Below are 16,308 nucleotides of genomic sequence, written 5' to 3'. Positions count from 1 at the left end.
GAAAGTACAAAAGCCTGTGCGTCATTGGCCAGGTTTCTTCCACTGTCCAATGAACCTCCTCATTGGATATAGTGGGGACACTCCCTCAGCCCACATGAATCGCACATCGAGAACACCCAGCAGGCCTAACTAATGATCAGGCTCCCCTGATAAGCAGATAAAGCAACTACCTTTTACCTGCCTGGCACCTACCTAGGGGGTGATACATATTTTTAAAGTTGCACTTTAAAGCAATATTTTTGTTTGTTTATTGAACCTGGTTTTATTGATAAAGCCATTATATATCTAAATATGTGTCTGTAGTGCATGCTCAAACCTTTATACCATAAATAATAACATGTTTTTAGATTCTTACTCCAGGAGTATGGAATGAGTTTGGAAATTCTAGAGAAATGCTTAAATAATGCATTCCAATTTAACTAAACCCATAAGATTTTAGCTGACTAAAATGACTGGAGATTTGTGTAGACTAAAATACGACTAAAACTAAAACAATTCAGATGACTAAAATATGACTAAAACTAAAATGTAATTTTTTTGTCAAAAGACTCTGACACCATTTCTTTATATTGAATGGTACAGTAAAGCAAATATGAATAATTCTCATAGGCATACTAAGAATTCAGCCAAGTATTTCCTAGTATCAACAATTTTTCTCCAAGGACCTCCACAATACTATCAAGGAACAACTGTTACTATTACTTTATATTATTACTACTACTACTACTCTTTCTGTTTTCTTTCTTTCTCTGTTCTTTTCTTTTCTTTTTCTATATCTCATAGAAGATATTCCATATGGAATATTTGGTTATATCATCAGTTAAATGCAATTACTCATACATGCTTCCAAAATAAAATGAATCATTTGTTAATAGTTATGTATTTACATAAATGTTAACATGATGAATAACACTGCACAATATTAGGTACAGAGACATAATATCAATTCCGTAAAAAGAAAACATTGGTAGTGGGTTGGATACAAGCTTTGTAAATCTGTCCCTTTCTGTTTTTGTTTGACGCTTGTAAATTGGACATTTTCAATAAAAATGTTTGAAAAAAAAATAAAAGACTATGACTTCTTTCACACGGCCGCTCAGTTTTTTTCCTCCGCTGCGGCACTTTTTTTTTTTTTTTTTCACGGACACGGATGGCATTTGTGTCATCCGGTCCATATGTCCATATATCACCCCATCCGTTTGCGGATGATATACGGACATAATGTATGTCTATGGGAATTGCGGATGTCAGCGGATGACACCGCTGACATCCGATTTTGCATCCGTTCCGTTTTTGAAACGGAAGAAAAATAGGGTTCTGTTCCATTCCAAAAAATGGAACAGAACTGAAAGGACGCAAATCGGATGTCAGCGGATGATCATCCGCTGACATCCGCAATCCCATTGACATGCATTATGTCCGTATATCACCTGCAAACGGATGGGGTGATATACAGACATACGGAACGCCCGTGTGAAAGAGGCCTAAGACTAAAACTAGATCTGATGTCGAAATGAACTCTGCTTTGCAGAGGGACAGCTGTAAGTACATAAGCACTGCTGCAGCACATATTTTTTCAATGGAAGGCCATAGTTCTATTTTAACTATCAGTGCCTATGATTTTCTGATTGAGTTGGGGACTCTCTCCATCAGTACAATGGAAGTTGGCCAATTATAGTCTTCATCTTCAAGCCCACTATACTGAATGTGTTTTGTATATTGCTGTAAAGAGCCTATGATATTAACCTAACTATTGCACTGCCCTGTGAAAGTAGCTACATGTGTGCATTAGGCCATGATACACTACCACTGACTTAACACAGTTGTGGCAATATGTACTTGTGTACAGTTGTGTATGATATAAATCAATCAATCAGAACCGAGGACATATGTGCACAGTCTTTACAGCTAAATATTACCTTCAAATTTAAGCCCAATGGGATGTCAATTCTGGTTTCTTGTTGAAAGCAATAATAAAACTATTCTGTTTCAAATCCTTGTTGTTGTTTACAGTAAATGGCACTCTTAGATGGTTGCCTTCATCTTCATCACCCGTGTTTGCAACTGTAATAGCCAACAACTCCCAAGTCACCGCAGAGAAAGGCCTTACATTAATACTGTGCAACTGCAGCAACAACGCCACCTGCGACTATGAGAACACCGTGCTGAGGGGTCAGATGAACAACTCCAAGTTCATGGTATTGTCTGTTTTTATATAACTGACTAGGACTTTACACTTTTCTTTTACAGTATAATATCTTAGGTCAGTGTTTCTCAACCTTTTTTCACTCAGGGCGCCCTTTAAAATGATGCATACTCTTGAGGCACCTCATACTAAAATGTAAAAAATGAAACTAATAGTTTTATATAATGCAGCAACATCCCCATGCACAGGACACCCAACATTAGAGGTGATTTATTCTTACAAAGCAAACATACACCTTTACTGACTAGTATTCCAATGTTTCACTTCTCCCTCAGTTTCTCTCCCTCACTCAGCTAATGTGACCCCAATGCTAATGGGGAGGGGCAAACACGGATGCTGTGCCGGTGCCCGACATCCTTCTTATCAACCAATTACATTAACTGGATGTTAGGACACCAATGGCTAGAAGATTGTAATGGTGTACAATGAAAACCTTTGGCTTTGCGTAACTGAAAGGCAGGCCTCATCAACCTGCTGGCTTGTGTACGATTTTTGGGCAAATTTTAGGCATTTCACCAGAAACCTGAAGGCACCCCAGAGTGCCTGGGCACCCTAGTTGAAAAAGGTTGTCTTAGACTAGGTTCTTGAATACAGCTCATTTGTACATTCAATTTACTGAATTTTTTTTACAAAGTGGATTACTGCCACTATATGAAACTTGTTATATCCCTTTATTATTAACATACTACTCAACAATTTCACAATTGTGAAAAACTCCCTATTATTGATAACTGTACTATAACAATATTTGTAATGAATGTTTTATATTCAGATAGCGGGCTGCAATTGTTCTTCTGGATGGACAGGAGAGTTCTGTACTGAAGATTTTAATGCCTGTCTAGAGAAAAGCTGTTTTAATACATCATCCTGTAGAGACAATCCTGCTCCCAGTGATAACTACATGTGTTCACCTTGTCCTGCTGGACTGTATGGCGATGGAATAAAATGCTATGGTAAGAATAAGATAGCAGGTTACCATAAATATGTACAGGTAAAATGTTAGCATACATTACCATATAATTTACCTAACTCATGTATTTTACAGGTGTTGATGAATGCTTTGCTAATACATCCAAATGTGAGCAAATATGTATCGATACATGGGATGGGTACAACTGCTCCTGTAATACAGGTTACAGAATTGATCCAGCTAATGCATACCGTTGTGATGGTAAGTGTTCTAAATATAACTGCCTTGGCAGTGTTCTTCTCATAAGTACCAAGCATTTACTATGGCTATGAAAATGAATCAGGTAATTCCAATTTTGATCTAGGAAATGTAATAATCAGGCCCATGAAAGGAAAGTACCCCATATCATGCTATGTTACCACATGATATACAGTATATAGGTCAGTGCCCAGTGAAGCATGAGAAAAATATGTTAACTGCCACAGATGTCCCCCCCCCTGAAAATGCTAATTACCTGCTGACTCTCGCTTCAATTATTTTTTAACACTGACTTATGCATGCAAGTCAGAAAATTCAAATGCATGCAGGTCAGAGAATTCAAGTGAAGTCAGAATTCCTAAAGTGTAACTGTGGGCAAACCACAAAAACAAATACTGTAAGGCCCTCTTCTCAAGCTTATACAGTTTTTACCGCATGTTTTTTCTAGGGGAGCTTAAATAACGTGTTTTCTTACCTTATCCCACAGTTTCCTAGGCTTACTATCTACCAGCATCTTCACTTTTCTGATCATGTGGCTGCCCCTTTGCTGACATCATCATGTGCTTTGCAGGACCTGCAGCCACCACTGATCCTGTATTGTATGTGATGATGTCAAGGACCTGCCCACATTCCGGTGTGGGGAAAGATGGCTGCAATGACAGCTTCTATGGTTCCTAACTTTAGCTTTCCTTAAGGGCATAGCGCAGTGCTTACAATTTTGCTGGACTGGATAAATGCTGGTCACTGCTAAGGCACATAGAAAACAATTACTTTCCATGTGCCCCTGTTCACATCACCACGGTGTGATGTATAGTGTGATGAGCTATGGTAACATGCAAACTGCTGTGCCAAGACATGAATGAAGGACCACTTTTAAAGCTTCAAAAAAAGGTAAAAAAATGAAGCTGTGCGATGTGCTGAAATGCACATCACACCTCTTCCTGGTTGAATTCACACCGACAGCTGCTTACATGGCAAAACACCACACTTTTACCATGCAGATTATTGCGAATAAATCACTTCTGTCCAAGAACACTTGGGGAGAAGTCAAGATGTTAACATTTCTGTCCATTGGCTGTTTAGGGTAGTTTCAACTAGACATTCTTATGTCTACATTTTACAGAATAGCTTATTTATTGTGGCAACTTATTAAGGTATTCCCATTAAACCCTTATCTGTTCTTATTCCAGACATTAATGAATGCTTGAACATATCAAGTTGTGCTGAGAATGCTGTTTGCACCAACACACCAGGAAGCTATAACTGTCAATGTGCCAGTGGCTATAATGGAGATCCACATATCTATTGCACAGGTATATTAACTATAATTTTTTGATACATAATCTAATCATACAAGCATTGGGTTAATGTACACATGCAGCAAATGCAGTGGGTTTCTTTATATTTTCAATGGCTTTATAAGAAAGAGTTTGACTTTGTGATAGTAATTGATTTACTAAAATGGAGGATTTACACACCTACTGCACGATTGCTAGGAGGTACTGTTGTGTTATTTGCTTACATAGTGTTGTATTTTTCTGAACGGCTTGGATGTATCTCTGACATATATGTTGTGGAATGGGTTGCTTGTCATGTGCTTTGATATTATTTGCATGATTGTGTTGGATATTAATAAAAATGTTTTTTAAAAAAAATAGAATGGAGGATTTACAAACATTTGTCCACTGCTTACATTTATTTGATTCAGAGGCAAACCATTTGTACACACATAACTTAACATTAAATAAGAGCATCAATGCGCTACCCAGAGGGGTTTGATAGGAGTAAATCAATTCCAAAAAATCAAATAAATAAAATAATAAAATAAAAAATATAGAAAAAGCTGCCAATCTAAATCGGTGTCCCCACCGTGAATTGATACGTGTATGGTGTATAAAATCGGCGCTAATTCAAATCATAAATAAATGTGATACATTCTGTGACAATAACGGTGTCCACCACTGTGGATAGTGCTCTATGTGATTAAACCTGATGCAAAAAATTCGAAGTAAAATCAATCCTCAATATAAAACTGTAAAAGCGAGCCTATACACAAAAGATCTTCAGTGGATGACTCTGAAAAGACTGTGCATAAATAAAGTCCTCAAATAAATAAATAGTGTGTCAATCCCAAGGAAATATATATATATATAATGCAATCACAAAATCAATGCAATCGATGAAAAAGGGCGATGATCAATATAATCGTTGATGACTGATATGTGATGAAAAAATTCCTAAAAATATTTCATAAAACAATTCATATAAAAAGTTGTGTATAAAAATATAAGTATGTGAGAAAATCCCACAGTGTCCAATATACAATCAAAGATGAATGAAATAAATCTTCAAAGGATCAACCAATCGTAAAATATAGCACCAATAATCTGGATATCGATCCAATCTCCAACAAACAGGTGTGTAGTGGCCGCTTACCTCCCACACACACTATCTGCACATGTTCAAAGGAAAGCAATTGGCTTGTTTGGATTACACACATGTGCAGATAGTGTGTGTGGGAGGTAAGCGGCCACTACACACCTGTTTGTTGGAGATTGGATCGATATCCAGATTATGGATGTTATATTTTACGATTGGTTGATCCTTTGAAGATTTATTTCATTCATCTTTGATTGTATATTGGACACTGTGGGATTTTCTCAGATACTTATATTTTTATACACAACTTTTTATATGAATTGTTTTATGAAATATTTTTAGGAATTTTTTCATCACATATCAGTCATCAACGATTATATTGATCATCGCCCTTTTTCATCGATTGCATTGATTTTGTGATTGCATTATATATATATATTTCCTTGGGATTGACACACTATTTATTTATTTGAGGACTTTATTTATGCACAGTCTTTTCAGAGTCATCCACTGAAGATCTTTTGTGTATAGGCTCGCTTTTACAGTTTTATATTGAGGATTGATTTTACTTCGAATTTTTTGCATCAGGTTTAATCACATAGAGCACTATCCACAGTGGTGGACATCGTTATTGTCACAGAGTGTATCACATTTATTTATGATTTGAATTAGCGCCGATTTTCTACACCATACACATAACTTAACATGTCTTTTTTGTCTTTAGTTAAAGTTCTAACTTAATGTACTGTTTTTTCTTTTGCATTTATTACTTTTCCAGATATCAATGAATGTGCTACACCTTCTCTTAACAATTGTTCAAGCAATTCTCTTTGTATAAACACAAATGGCTCTTATTCCTGCCAGTGCATCCGAGGATATTCTGGCCCCAACTGTACAGGTAAGGAAAAGCTCTCTTCTAACATAGCATTTGTAAGGTAAACCCAATTAAACGTAAATTATGTTACTATTATTATATCATGAAATGGTATGCAAGCCCTGACTGTCCCGGAATAGATCACTAGACTAGTGAAGAAGTGTGAAGAATGAAGAGTGACTAGGCAGAACAGCTGAGATGGAAAAACTGGTCCATACATCGCACAATAATCCATCAAAATTCACTACTATTTGGTCCTACTGGAATAAATTTCAAACTACTGTGGGATATGCACAGCTCCAGGGCAAATCATTTGTAATTATATTAGCCTTTTTTGGTGACTTTTATCCATATTGCAAGGACCGATTGTGTACTGAAGGGGGGGGGGGGGTGGGACTTACTAACCTAGACACCACCACCATCAGACTCTTTCCCTTCTCTGTTCTTAAAGCCCTGCTGATCCCTCCCCTCCAACCTCTGTCCCCCTGCTCGTCCTCTCTTCCCTTTTCTTTTCTTCATTTCCCCTCCTCCTTCCCCCTTAACACCCCCTTTTTTTTTCTCTCTCTTTCCTTTCCCCCTTATTGTTATATGTTCCCCTTAACCTCCTTGTTAGCCATCTGTCCCATACCTCCTTTCTTCCCATTTTGAGTGGATCTTTCCCCACCTACCTCTCCCACTAGTCTAACTATGACAAGAGCCCTATTATACACCCTAGCCTATTAGGCATTTATCAATATTTCCATCTCACTGGTAGCCCACGGCTCTTAGCATAATGCTCATGACTCCATACCACAGAAATAAGTCTGTTGGGATTAACTTGCCTGCATTTCCTGAATGTATCTGTACTCTGTTCCTATAAACAAGAAACTATGAGCGCTTTTCCTTAATATGATGATGTACTGTACATTGTCCTTTCTTTTCAGTTTCTTTGATGTCCTCTTCTCTTGCTATGGAATGAGCCTTATAATTCCTGCATACATTGTTTTTGTTCAGAATCAGTTTCAATAAGTTTTTATGGAACTATGATGAAATGTTATGTAAACTAGTTTAACCAAATATCACAGTTATCAGACATATACAGTATTATTATATTATATGAACGTGGCAGTTGATTTACTTTACATAAAGCCTGTATACTTAAAATGCACCTTTAATTAAGCCTGGTGCTTTTGATTTAGTATTGGTTACAATAGTTTTTTTTTTTTTTTTTGCTGTCTGTAGCCCATCTGTCACCAGGACAGGAATTGAGGGGAAATTTATCCAACAGGGACACATAGCTACAAGGGCACCTTTTATTAGAGTGGTTGAAGAATGACTTCTGTTTAATGGGAATGTTGGAAAACTTTTGTCAATCAGCAGCTGAAGCCACTGATCAGTGCATTTTGATAGAGGAGTCCCACTGTCAAAATACAATGTGCCAGTGAGGAGGATTCCTCCATGTTACCTCAATTGTGTGTATGGGGAATTTGTTTAAATTTTTTTTTTGTTTCATCCAGCCCACTGGAGAGCTTCAGGTAATCCCAGGATTACTAGTTAAAAATAGCTTAAAGAAAACCTGTCATGAGGAAAACACAGAGGCAGCTACTGCTGAGCTCTCATTCAAAAAACTCTTGCTGTCTGTAGCCCATCAGTCCCCAGGACAGGAATTGAGGGGAAATTTCTCCAATAGGGACACATAGCTACAAGGGCACCTTTTATTACAGTGGTTGAAGAATGACTTCTGTTTAATGGGAATGTTGGAAAACTTTTGTCAATCAGCAGCTGAAGCCACTGATCAGTGCATTTTGATAGAGGAGTCCCACTGTCAAAATACAATGTGCCAGTGAGGAGGATTCCTCCATGTTACCTCAATTGTGTGTATGGGGAATTTGTTTAAATTTTTTTTTTTTGTTTCATCCAGCCCACTGGAGAGCTTCAGGTAATCCCAGGATTACTAGTTAAAAATAGCTTAAAGAAAACCTGTCATGAGGAAAACACAGAGGCAGCTACTGCTGAGCTCTCATTCAAAAACTCTACTTGTCTGGCTGCCCATTGTTTTAATAACTTAATATTGATGGGGACAAGGTCCTCTTCCCGACAACCCTGGGCAGTTGTTGACCGGGTCAGCGGGTGGGGGGCTTATCGGAATCTGGAAGCCCCCTTTAACAAGGGGCCCCCCAAATCCTGCTCCCCTCTCCCCTATGTGAATGGGTAAGTCCTTTATTTAATAATAAAAATAAGAAAATAGTGCCCCCCCATGTAAATCCATTGTCAATCACGCCGCCCGCCGCACCCCTGACGGGAAAAAAAGTTTAAAAAAAAATGCTCTTGTGATGTCATAGACTGGTGCATGCTGGTTCAGCGACATCACGAGAGGTGGGGCTGCCAGGTGAAATCCCCAGTGTGGTCCTACCCATTCATTCCCTGTATAAGAACTGTCAAACCACGGAGCAGTCAGACAGCAAAAAGCTTTCCGCCGTTTTTTTTTTCTTTTTTTGGGTCGGTGGGTGGCGTGATTGACAATGGATTTACATTGGTCGACACTGTTTTTCATTTTTCTTTTTGAATAAGAGCTTGCCAAAAACTGTGTGTGTGTTTATTTTTTTGTACACTTTTTTGGTGAATGGGTAGGGTACTATGAACCCCACACCCATTCACATGGGGAGGTGGGATCTGGGGGCTTCCAGATTCCGATAAGCCCCCCCTTCAGACCCCAACAACCACCAGCCAGGGTTGTTGGTAAGAGGCCCTTGTCCCCATTAACAAGGGGACAAAGTGCTCTGAGGTGGGGGGGCTGCCCCCCCTGTCCCAGAGCACCCCTCATGTTGAGGGCATGTGGCCTGGTATGGTTCAGGAGGAGGGGCACTCTTGACCTGCCAGGCTGCATGCCCGGATAAGGGTCTGGTATGGTTTTTGGGGGGGACCTCACGCCATTTTTTAAAAAAAATTTGGCGTGGCTCATTTTTTTCTTCAATTTTTTAATAGCTGGGAGGCGGCATTTGTAACCACTAGCCATTTTAAATGGGATTTGACTTGTTTTTTTTTTCTTTAGAAATGTAAATATTTGCTGCAGCATGCTTAATATATGCTAAAGATTTACACTTTATAGGCAGACCAAGGGGACCCCCCAGACACTATATTTAAAGGAAGTTCATTTTTATTTTTAAACTACACTTTTTGTTTTTGTTTAGCTGTCAGCGGGGAAACCCATTGGTTGTTAAGGTCGCTGCGGCCCTGCTCCTTAACAACCAGCTTGTACTGCACCCCGATTGGACAAAGATTTACCCAGTCAGGGTCGCAGAATTGTAGGGTGTTCGGTGGGGCAAACACCCGGCCAATGCCCTGCAAATTTGGGTGTTCGTTGAACGGCCGAACAGGCAAATGTTCAGCCCATACTCATGCTTGGGCCAAACCATTCGCCCATCTTTAGGTTTTTACGATATATTCCAATTTTGCACAACTTTTTTCAAACTCAATGCCATCATTATAAGGTTGTATGTTCTGTGCACAGATTTATTAGTATTCTTACTGTAAAACTGCCCCCTTAAGAGCTGCTGGTTTTTCAAACTTCTGGATTCCCCTGGGTTACCCGTAGCAACTGCATGCAGAATCTTAACACTTTACTTTCTTGGCTCAGTCAATGAACAGTCTAGGGGTTTTTGTTTTTGTTGTTTTATTTGATATTGGGATGGCAGAAGGGATGAGAGGGATACTCCAACACTTGAACTATTTACAATGCTGAGGACTTCTATCTGAGAATGCGGCAAGGCCGCAGCTTCATCCTGCCACTAGATAAATCTGAGGTAATGTTCCTTTTAGTACTTATCTTTAGGGCACACACCTAGAACCCTCTTTATATCCACCAGCTGACACACATCCACTGACTACTCTACTCCAGACTGGCCCCCTTTCTGGTTAGGCCCTTAGGCATGATCCTCTGAACTCACGATACTGCTTTCCAGGTTCCCCAGTGCCTCAACTCCTTCAGTCAGCTCTCCTGGATCTCTGGGTTCAGCTCCACACTTCTGGCTCACCAGGCCGACTGCCTGGAGCACATGTGCCCCTGGCTTTATATACTACACCCTACAATGCACCGAGAAAGCAGTCTGTGCCAATCACTGGGGCTGTATCAAAGCCTGTGTGTCCATTGGTCAGGTTTCCTCCACTGTGCAAAGTGCCTCCCCATTGGACCAGTGGGGAAACTCCCTCAGACCACATGAATCTCACACTGAGCACATTGAGCAGACCTAATGTACAGATCCTGCTCCCTGTTAAGCAGAGAGAATATAGAATTTACCTGCTGCTCCTCAGATAGGCAGACAGAGCCAAAAACTTTACTCACTCTCTAGCACCTATCTAGGAGGGTGCTACACTACTAAAGAAAACTTCAGCTATATCCTCAAAAATTAAAAAATAATCTTTCTTTCTTTCTTGACAGATCTTGATGAGTGTTCTGCAGGAATCTCTGCTTGTGAGCAAACTTGCATCAATACACCAGCTAGTTTTACCTGCTTATGTAATCCAGGTTACAGAATTAACCAACAAAATCCTTATAGATGTGATGGTAAGAACTTATGTTTCACCGGATATTCCATTGTTAATATATTATTATTATTCAGCTTAGTACAGTTTAATGGTATTATATGGGAACTGCAAAGATGGACCTACAGTATGTCCATACTAGCTATTCAGATGTTTTGTTTTCCTACAAGGTGAAACCTGCTTTTTTAGGTACTAGCTCCACTTTAGCTCCAGATTTTTTTTGTTTTAGTTTTGTTAACTGGGTCTATTGCAGAGAGATTATTCTGTATTCTTTCAATAAACCACTGAGGATGATTTACTAAAAGAACAGTAAATGCTCAAGTAAATAAGGTGATGCTTTGCTTACTTCAATTATACAAGATTTTTTTTTTATTTCCTGTTGAGTAATCATAGTAAATACAGCTTTGCAACATATTAACACTGAAGATATTAAAGTGATTATTGCAGGAACAGCAGCCACCCCGGTCCTGTGTTGTTTGTAATGGCATTAGGGCCTGCCCACATTCTGGGGCAGAGAAAGGGGGATGGGAGAAACCTATAACAGGCTCAAATAGTGCATATTACATACCTTACTCTGCAGTCCCCAGACTTCCTTTCTGTAAAATGACAGTTCCCCTCAAGCTTCTTCTGTTCTCTGATCAAATGGCTGTCCCCTCACCAAAATCATAATCTGTAATGTGGAACCAGGAGCCACCCACTGGTCTGGAATTGTATGGGATGACATTAGGGGCCTAGCCACAATCTCGGGTGGGGTGATTGCTTAAAGTTATCATGTGTAGAGAATGCTGTTTTTAACAACACAGTGGGAAGTTGTATCTGTCAATGTGTCATTGACTATAATTGAGATCCATATATCTGCTGCATACATATATTAACAATATCTTTCTGATAAATAATGTAATCATAAAAACATCAGGGTTTCCTGCAATAGGTTTCTTTATATTTTCAATACCTTTACAACAAGGAGTTTGACTTGGATATTAAGTGAGTGATTTGCAAAATTGTGGATTTCAATACATTTGTCCACTACTTACACTAATTTGATATAGGGGAATAAAAAACGATACACATATAATTTAACACATTTGAGCAAAGTAAAAAACATTCCAGTGTCTTTCGTTGTTCTGGGTTATTGCTCTTTTTTAATTTACTAGATTTTTTTGCATTTATTTCTGTTCCAGATATCAATGAATGTGCTACACCTTCTCTCAACAATTGTACAAGCAATTCTCTTTGTATAAACACAAATGGCTCTTATTCCTGCCAGTGCCTTTCAGGACATTCTGGCCCCAACTGTACAGGTAAGAGAAAGCCTACTTCTAGCTCAGTATTTGTAAGATAAACCCAGTTAAATTGAAATTGATTGATGCTACCTTTCAAAATTACTACTTTGTTTAAAATTCATTCTAATATCCAAAATTATGTAAACCCAATTAAACTTAAAGTTGATCACCAGGTGAGATATTAATTGCATACTTACATTGGTCCAGCTCTCACATTGGTGCATATCTCATGCCTTATGGATTGCTATGGAAGCTGACAATCACTGTAGTAGTCAGCAGATTCTGCTGCCATTTACAGAATGGCTTGTATTTTTTCAATGAATACAAAGTGTTTTCTGACTGGAAAAGGTGGTGGAGAGATGGGGTGGTAACTATTTCCACCTCATCCAGTTAGACAAATCTTTGTATTCACTGAAATAATACAGAGAATTATGTGATTGGCGGCAGTTACGAGCGAGTGACCCCATATGGTCAATGTACCGTGGGGCAGCCACTTAGCACAGAGGATCATGGGACTACTATAGTGATTATCAACTTCCAGGGTGGTCCCTCAGGCATGGGGTATGCACACTTACAGTACATTGGTCTAAGTGGGTGTAGAGCTAGGTGTAATCCTTAATCCTGATCTCTCTTTTAGCCCCATATCCTACCCTTAAGATTAAAAAATATGTCCTTCTTAACCAATAACACCATCAAGCTACTAATTTAATGTTTTGTTATCTTTTGACTATTGAAATTTCCTCCTCCTTGACCTATCTCTATAAAGACTATCCCCTCTGAAGTCTGTCATAAATGCTTCTTGCCAGGCTCTTCCAACTTACCTACTACTTAGCTTCCACCATCACTCAATCTTTGTCCAAAGAATAAAATTCAAAATTCCTAGCAACTACAAAGAAAGCCATGCAAACCTTTGCCCCGAGCTTCATCTCCTACTCTGTCAACCTTTAGACAATTCCTAAAAATTCGTCTTTTCAGGGAAGCCTCTTCCGCCTCTACCTAACAGCTGAACTTTTTTTCCTCCATCAAATTATTCATACACAGCTATTTTATGTTATATCACTTGATCCTGTCTGTTAGAATGTAAATTATTTTGAGCAGGGCTCCCCTAACCCTCTTGTCCTGAATTGTTTTATAGCTGTGCTTGTCTCCTTTAGGCTCCATTCACACTTGTACGACTGTAAAGTTGCGCCTACTTTGGAGTGCAACTTTGATGCAACTTTTACTCAACTTTGAATGGGAGCAAGTTGGCTATGACTTTGGTTTTGACCAGTGATAATGGACAACTGTTGCACAACTGTTGCATTGTATAACATTTAGGAATGACTTTCATGCAACTTTTGAGAGTTAACATTGAAGTCTATGGTCTTCAAGTTGTATGAAAGTCGGACTAAAGTAGTGCATGAACAACGTTGAAGTTGCTGCAACTTTAAGTTGCACATATATGAGTAGTTATTATTGGAAAACATGGGGGATGATTTGTCATGTGACTTTGATGTCCAAAGTTGCATGATAAGTTGCACATGTGTGCATGGAGTCTTACAATGTAAAGTACTGCACACACTGTTGCCTCTATATAAATCCTGTATAATAATAATAATATATTATTATTGTCAGTCTGGACACGATTTAATGGTGTTTCATGGGAACTACAGCAAGATAAAAATGAATTTCTTGTTGTAGGTAGCAGCTTAACTTTTGGTTCAACTCCATTTGCCTCAGTTTTGTTATCCAACCTTATTGCAGAGAGAATATTCTTAAATTTTCCAATAAACCACTGGAGATGATTTACTAAAAGAGGAGTAAATGTTCAAGTAAATAAACTGATGCTGTGCTCACTTCAATCATCTGGGTTTGTGCAGGCCATTTTTTTCTTGCACATGAGTAAAGTGAACACAGTTTCACACATTTTTACTAAGCTAAGTGAACGCAGACACTGCAAAATTAATATTGCAAGACCACCAGGACCCTTGGTCCTATATTGTACCAGTGGCAGCTGGTGCTCCATGGGCCGGGGGGGGGGGGGGGGGCGGTAGATGGACCGCACCATACCCCCTCCACCCCCCCAGACCACACCAGGCCGCACACCATATCCCCCCCCCAGGGCCACAGCAGGACGCAGGACTCCACCCCGGCTCACTCACGTGGCGGCGGCTTCGGCTTCTTCCCCCTCTTCTGCGTCTCCTCCCTCCTCCTTCATGCCCAATGGCATGGCTTCTCCTTTTGGCCAATCAGAAAACTGGTCTCAGGACCCGCTTCCTGATTGGCCAGGAGGAGGATTAATGTGACAATAGTGAATATTCATTCGCTATTGTCACACAACTGGGTGGGCGTGGGGCGAAGTGCTCTGCGCCCCAAGCCCACCCTTTTTTTAGCCTATTAGAGCCTCTGGCTCTAACCACATGGTTAAAAAAAAGCCCCATTGAACTCCATGCGTCCGGCACCCCGCATATAGATTAGGGGGCTGGATGCATGGATAGGGGGGGCGGCGCCCCTGCCCCCCCCCCCCCCCCCAGTGCACCAGCGAACATGTATCAATGCAATAATTTTTTTTTTTTTTACCAATTCCACGCAGCCAGAAGTAGATATTTTTTTTTTTTTTAAATGACATTTAGAAATGAAAAAAGTTTTAATATTTACTGGCAAACTACTTTTTTGTTTAAAGAAAAAAAAAAAACAGCACTCAGACCCCCCCCTATAAAAGTGTCTTCAGTGTTTGTGTGATTTTTTTTTTTTTTTTTTTTACGAATGAATGCTATTTGTCTGCAATATAACCACTTCAGCCCCAGAAAGTTTTACCCCCTAAGTGACCAGGCCATTTTTTGCATTACTTTATCTGACAATTGCGCTGTCATGCATCCACTTGGATGTATGCACTGTGTGTATGTATGCATGTAAATATGCACTGTTACTGTACTAGGGACACTGGCAGGGAATGGGTTAAAACCAGGGGTGATGAAACAAGAAATGTGTGCCTAGGAGGTGCTTTCTAGCTGTGTGGGTCTTGCTCTGACAGGGGGAAGACAGAGATCCTTGTTCCTGCTTAGCACGAACACAAGATCTCTATCTTCTCCCCTGTCAGAATGGCGATCTGCCTTATATACATAGGCAGACCTCCATTCTGCCTCTCTCAGGAACAATTTCAGGTGGGCAGCAGTGTGCCGGACCCACTGATTGGCTCCTCCTCTGTCCAGTCAGTGTGCTATCACGCCTCTAGTGGTGTGCTTGCACCCCCTAATGGCTTTTGCATGAAATGACATACAGGTACAGGATTTGGCACAATAGAGCCGACCTGCTGCAGTACATGTATGTTAGGCGGTCACCAAGTGTCTTTTTCTACAACACTGCTCAAATATGGCTGTGTGGCCAGATTTAGGTAATGATGTAACCAGCTTCATTTCTGTCCCATTTGCATATGTGGCCATGGATTCCCATCAATGTAAGTGAATGGGTTGGGTGACATCAGTGGATGGTAAGGATGCAGCTGCAACAAGCAGCAGCTGCTCCCATAGCAATAATTGACAGTCAAAAAAAGTGTCACATGTGTCCATGTTGAGCTTGATAAATAATATAATGGTAATGCTGCAAGTTCTGCAATATTGTTCATGGTCAGTGCTGTTAGTTTCAGTAGTTTAAGCTCAAAAACATTGTCATCTACTGTTGCTAGAGACTATACAACGCCACATTAAAACACCATGGGGCAATCAGTGTAACAGATGCTTTCCTTTATTTTTCTAAAGGCAATACAGCTGTAACCACCTCTGCATATTCAACAAACATATCAACCACCAGTTCTGGAAGATCTACAACATTATCTTTAACCACCAATATGCCCACTGCAAGGACACAATACAATGTAACAGAAACTGTGTATCCATCC

General features: G+C 39.7%; 1 protein-coding gene across 1 annotated transcript in view; it reads left to right on the top strand.

Annotated features, from left to right (window-relative positions):
- Window positions 1–11,322, top strand: part of LOC309550512 (uncharacterized protein) — a gene marked incomplete at both ends in the record, with an annotated part of 232,977 nt that extends 221,655 nt beyond the window's left edge. Inside the window, 6 exon segments of the mRNA XM_082250875.1 lie at window positions 2,014–2,198; window positions 2,979–3,159; window positions 3,252–3,377; window positions 4,565–4,687; window positions 6,532–6,651; window positions 11,045–11,322. Coding sequence (XP_082107001.1) covers window positions 2,014–2,198; window positions 2,979–3,159; window positions 3,252–3,377; window positions 4,565–4,687; window positions 6,532–6,651; window positions 11,045–11,322 — 1,013 coding nt within the window.
- Window positions 11,323–16,308: the final 4,986 nt, after the last annotated feature.

This window comes from Pelophylax lessonae (genome assembly GCF_965119305.1).
Source record: "Pelophylax lessonae genome assembly, chromosome: 3".
Taxonomy (NCBI): Eukaryota; Metazoa; Chordata; class Amphibia; order Anura; family Ranidae; genus Pelophylax; species Pelophylax lessonae.
This window is presented reverse-complemented; position numbering and strand designations above follow the sequence as displayed.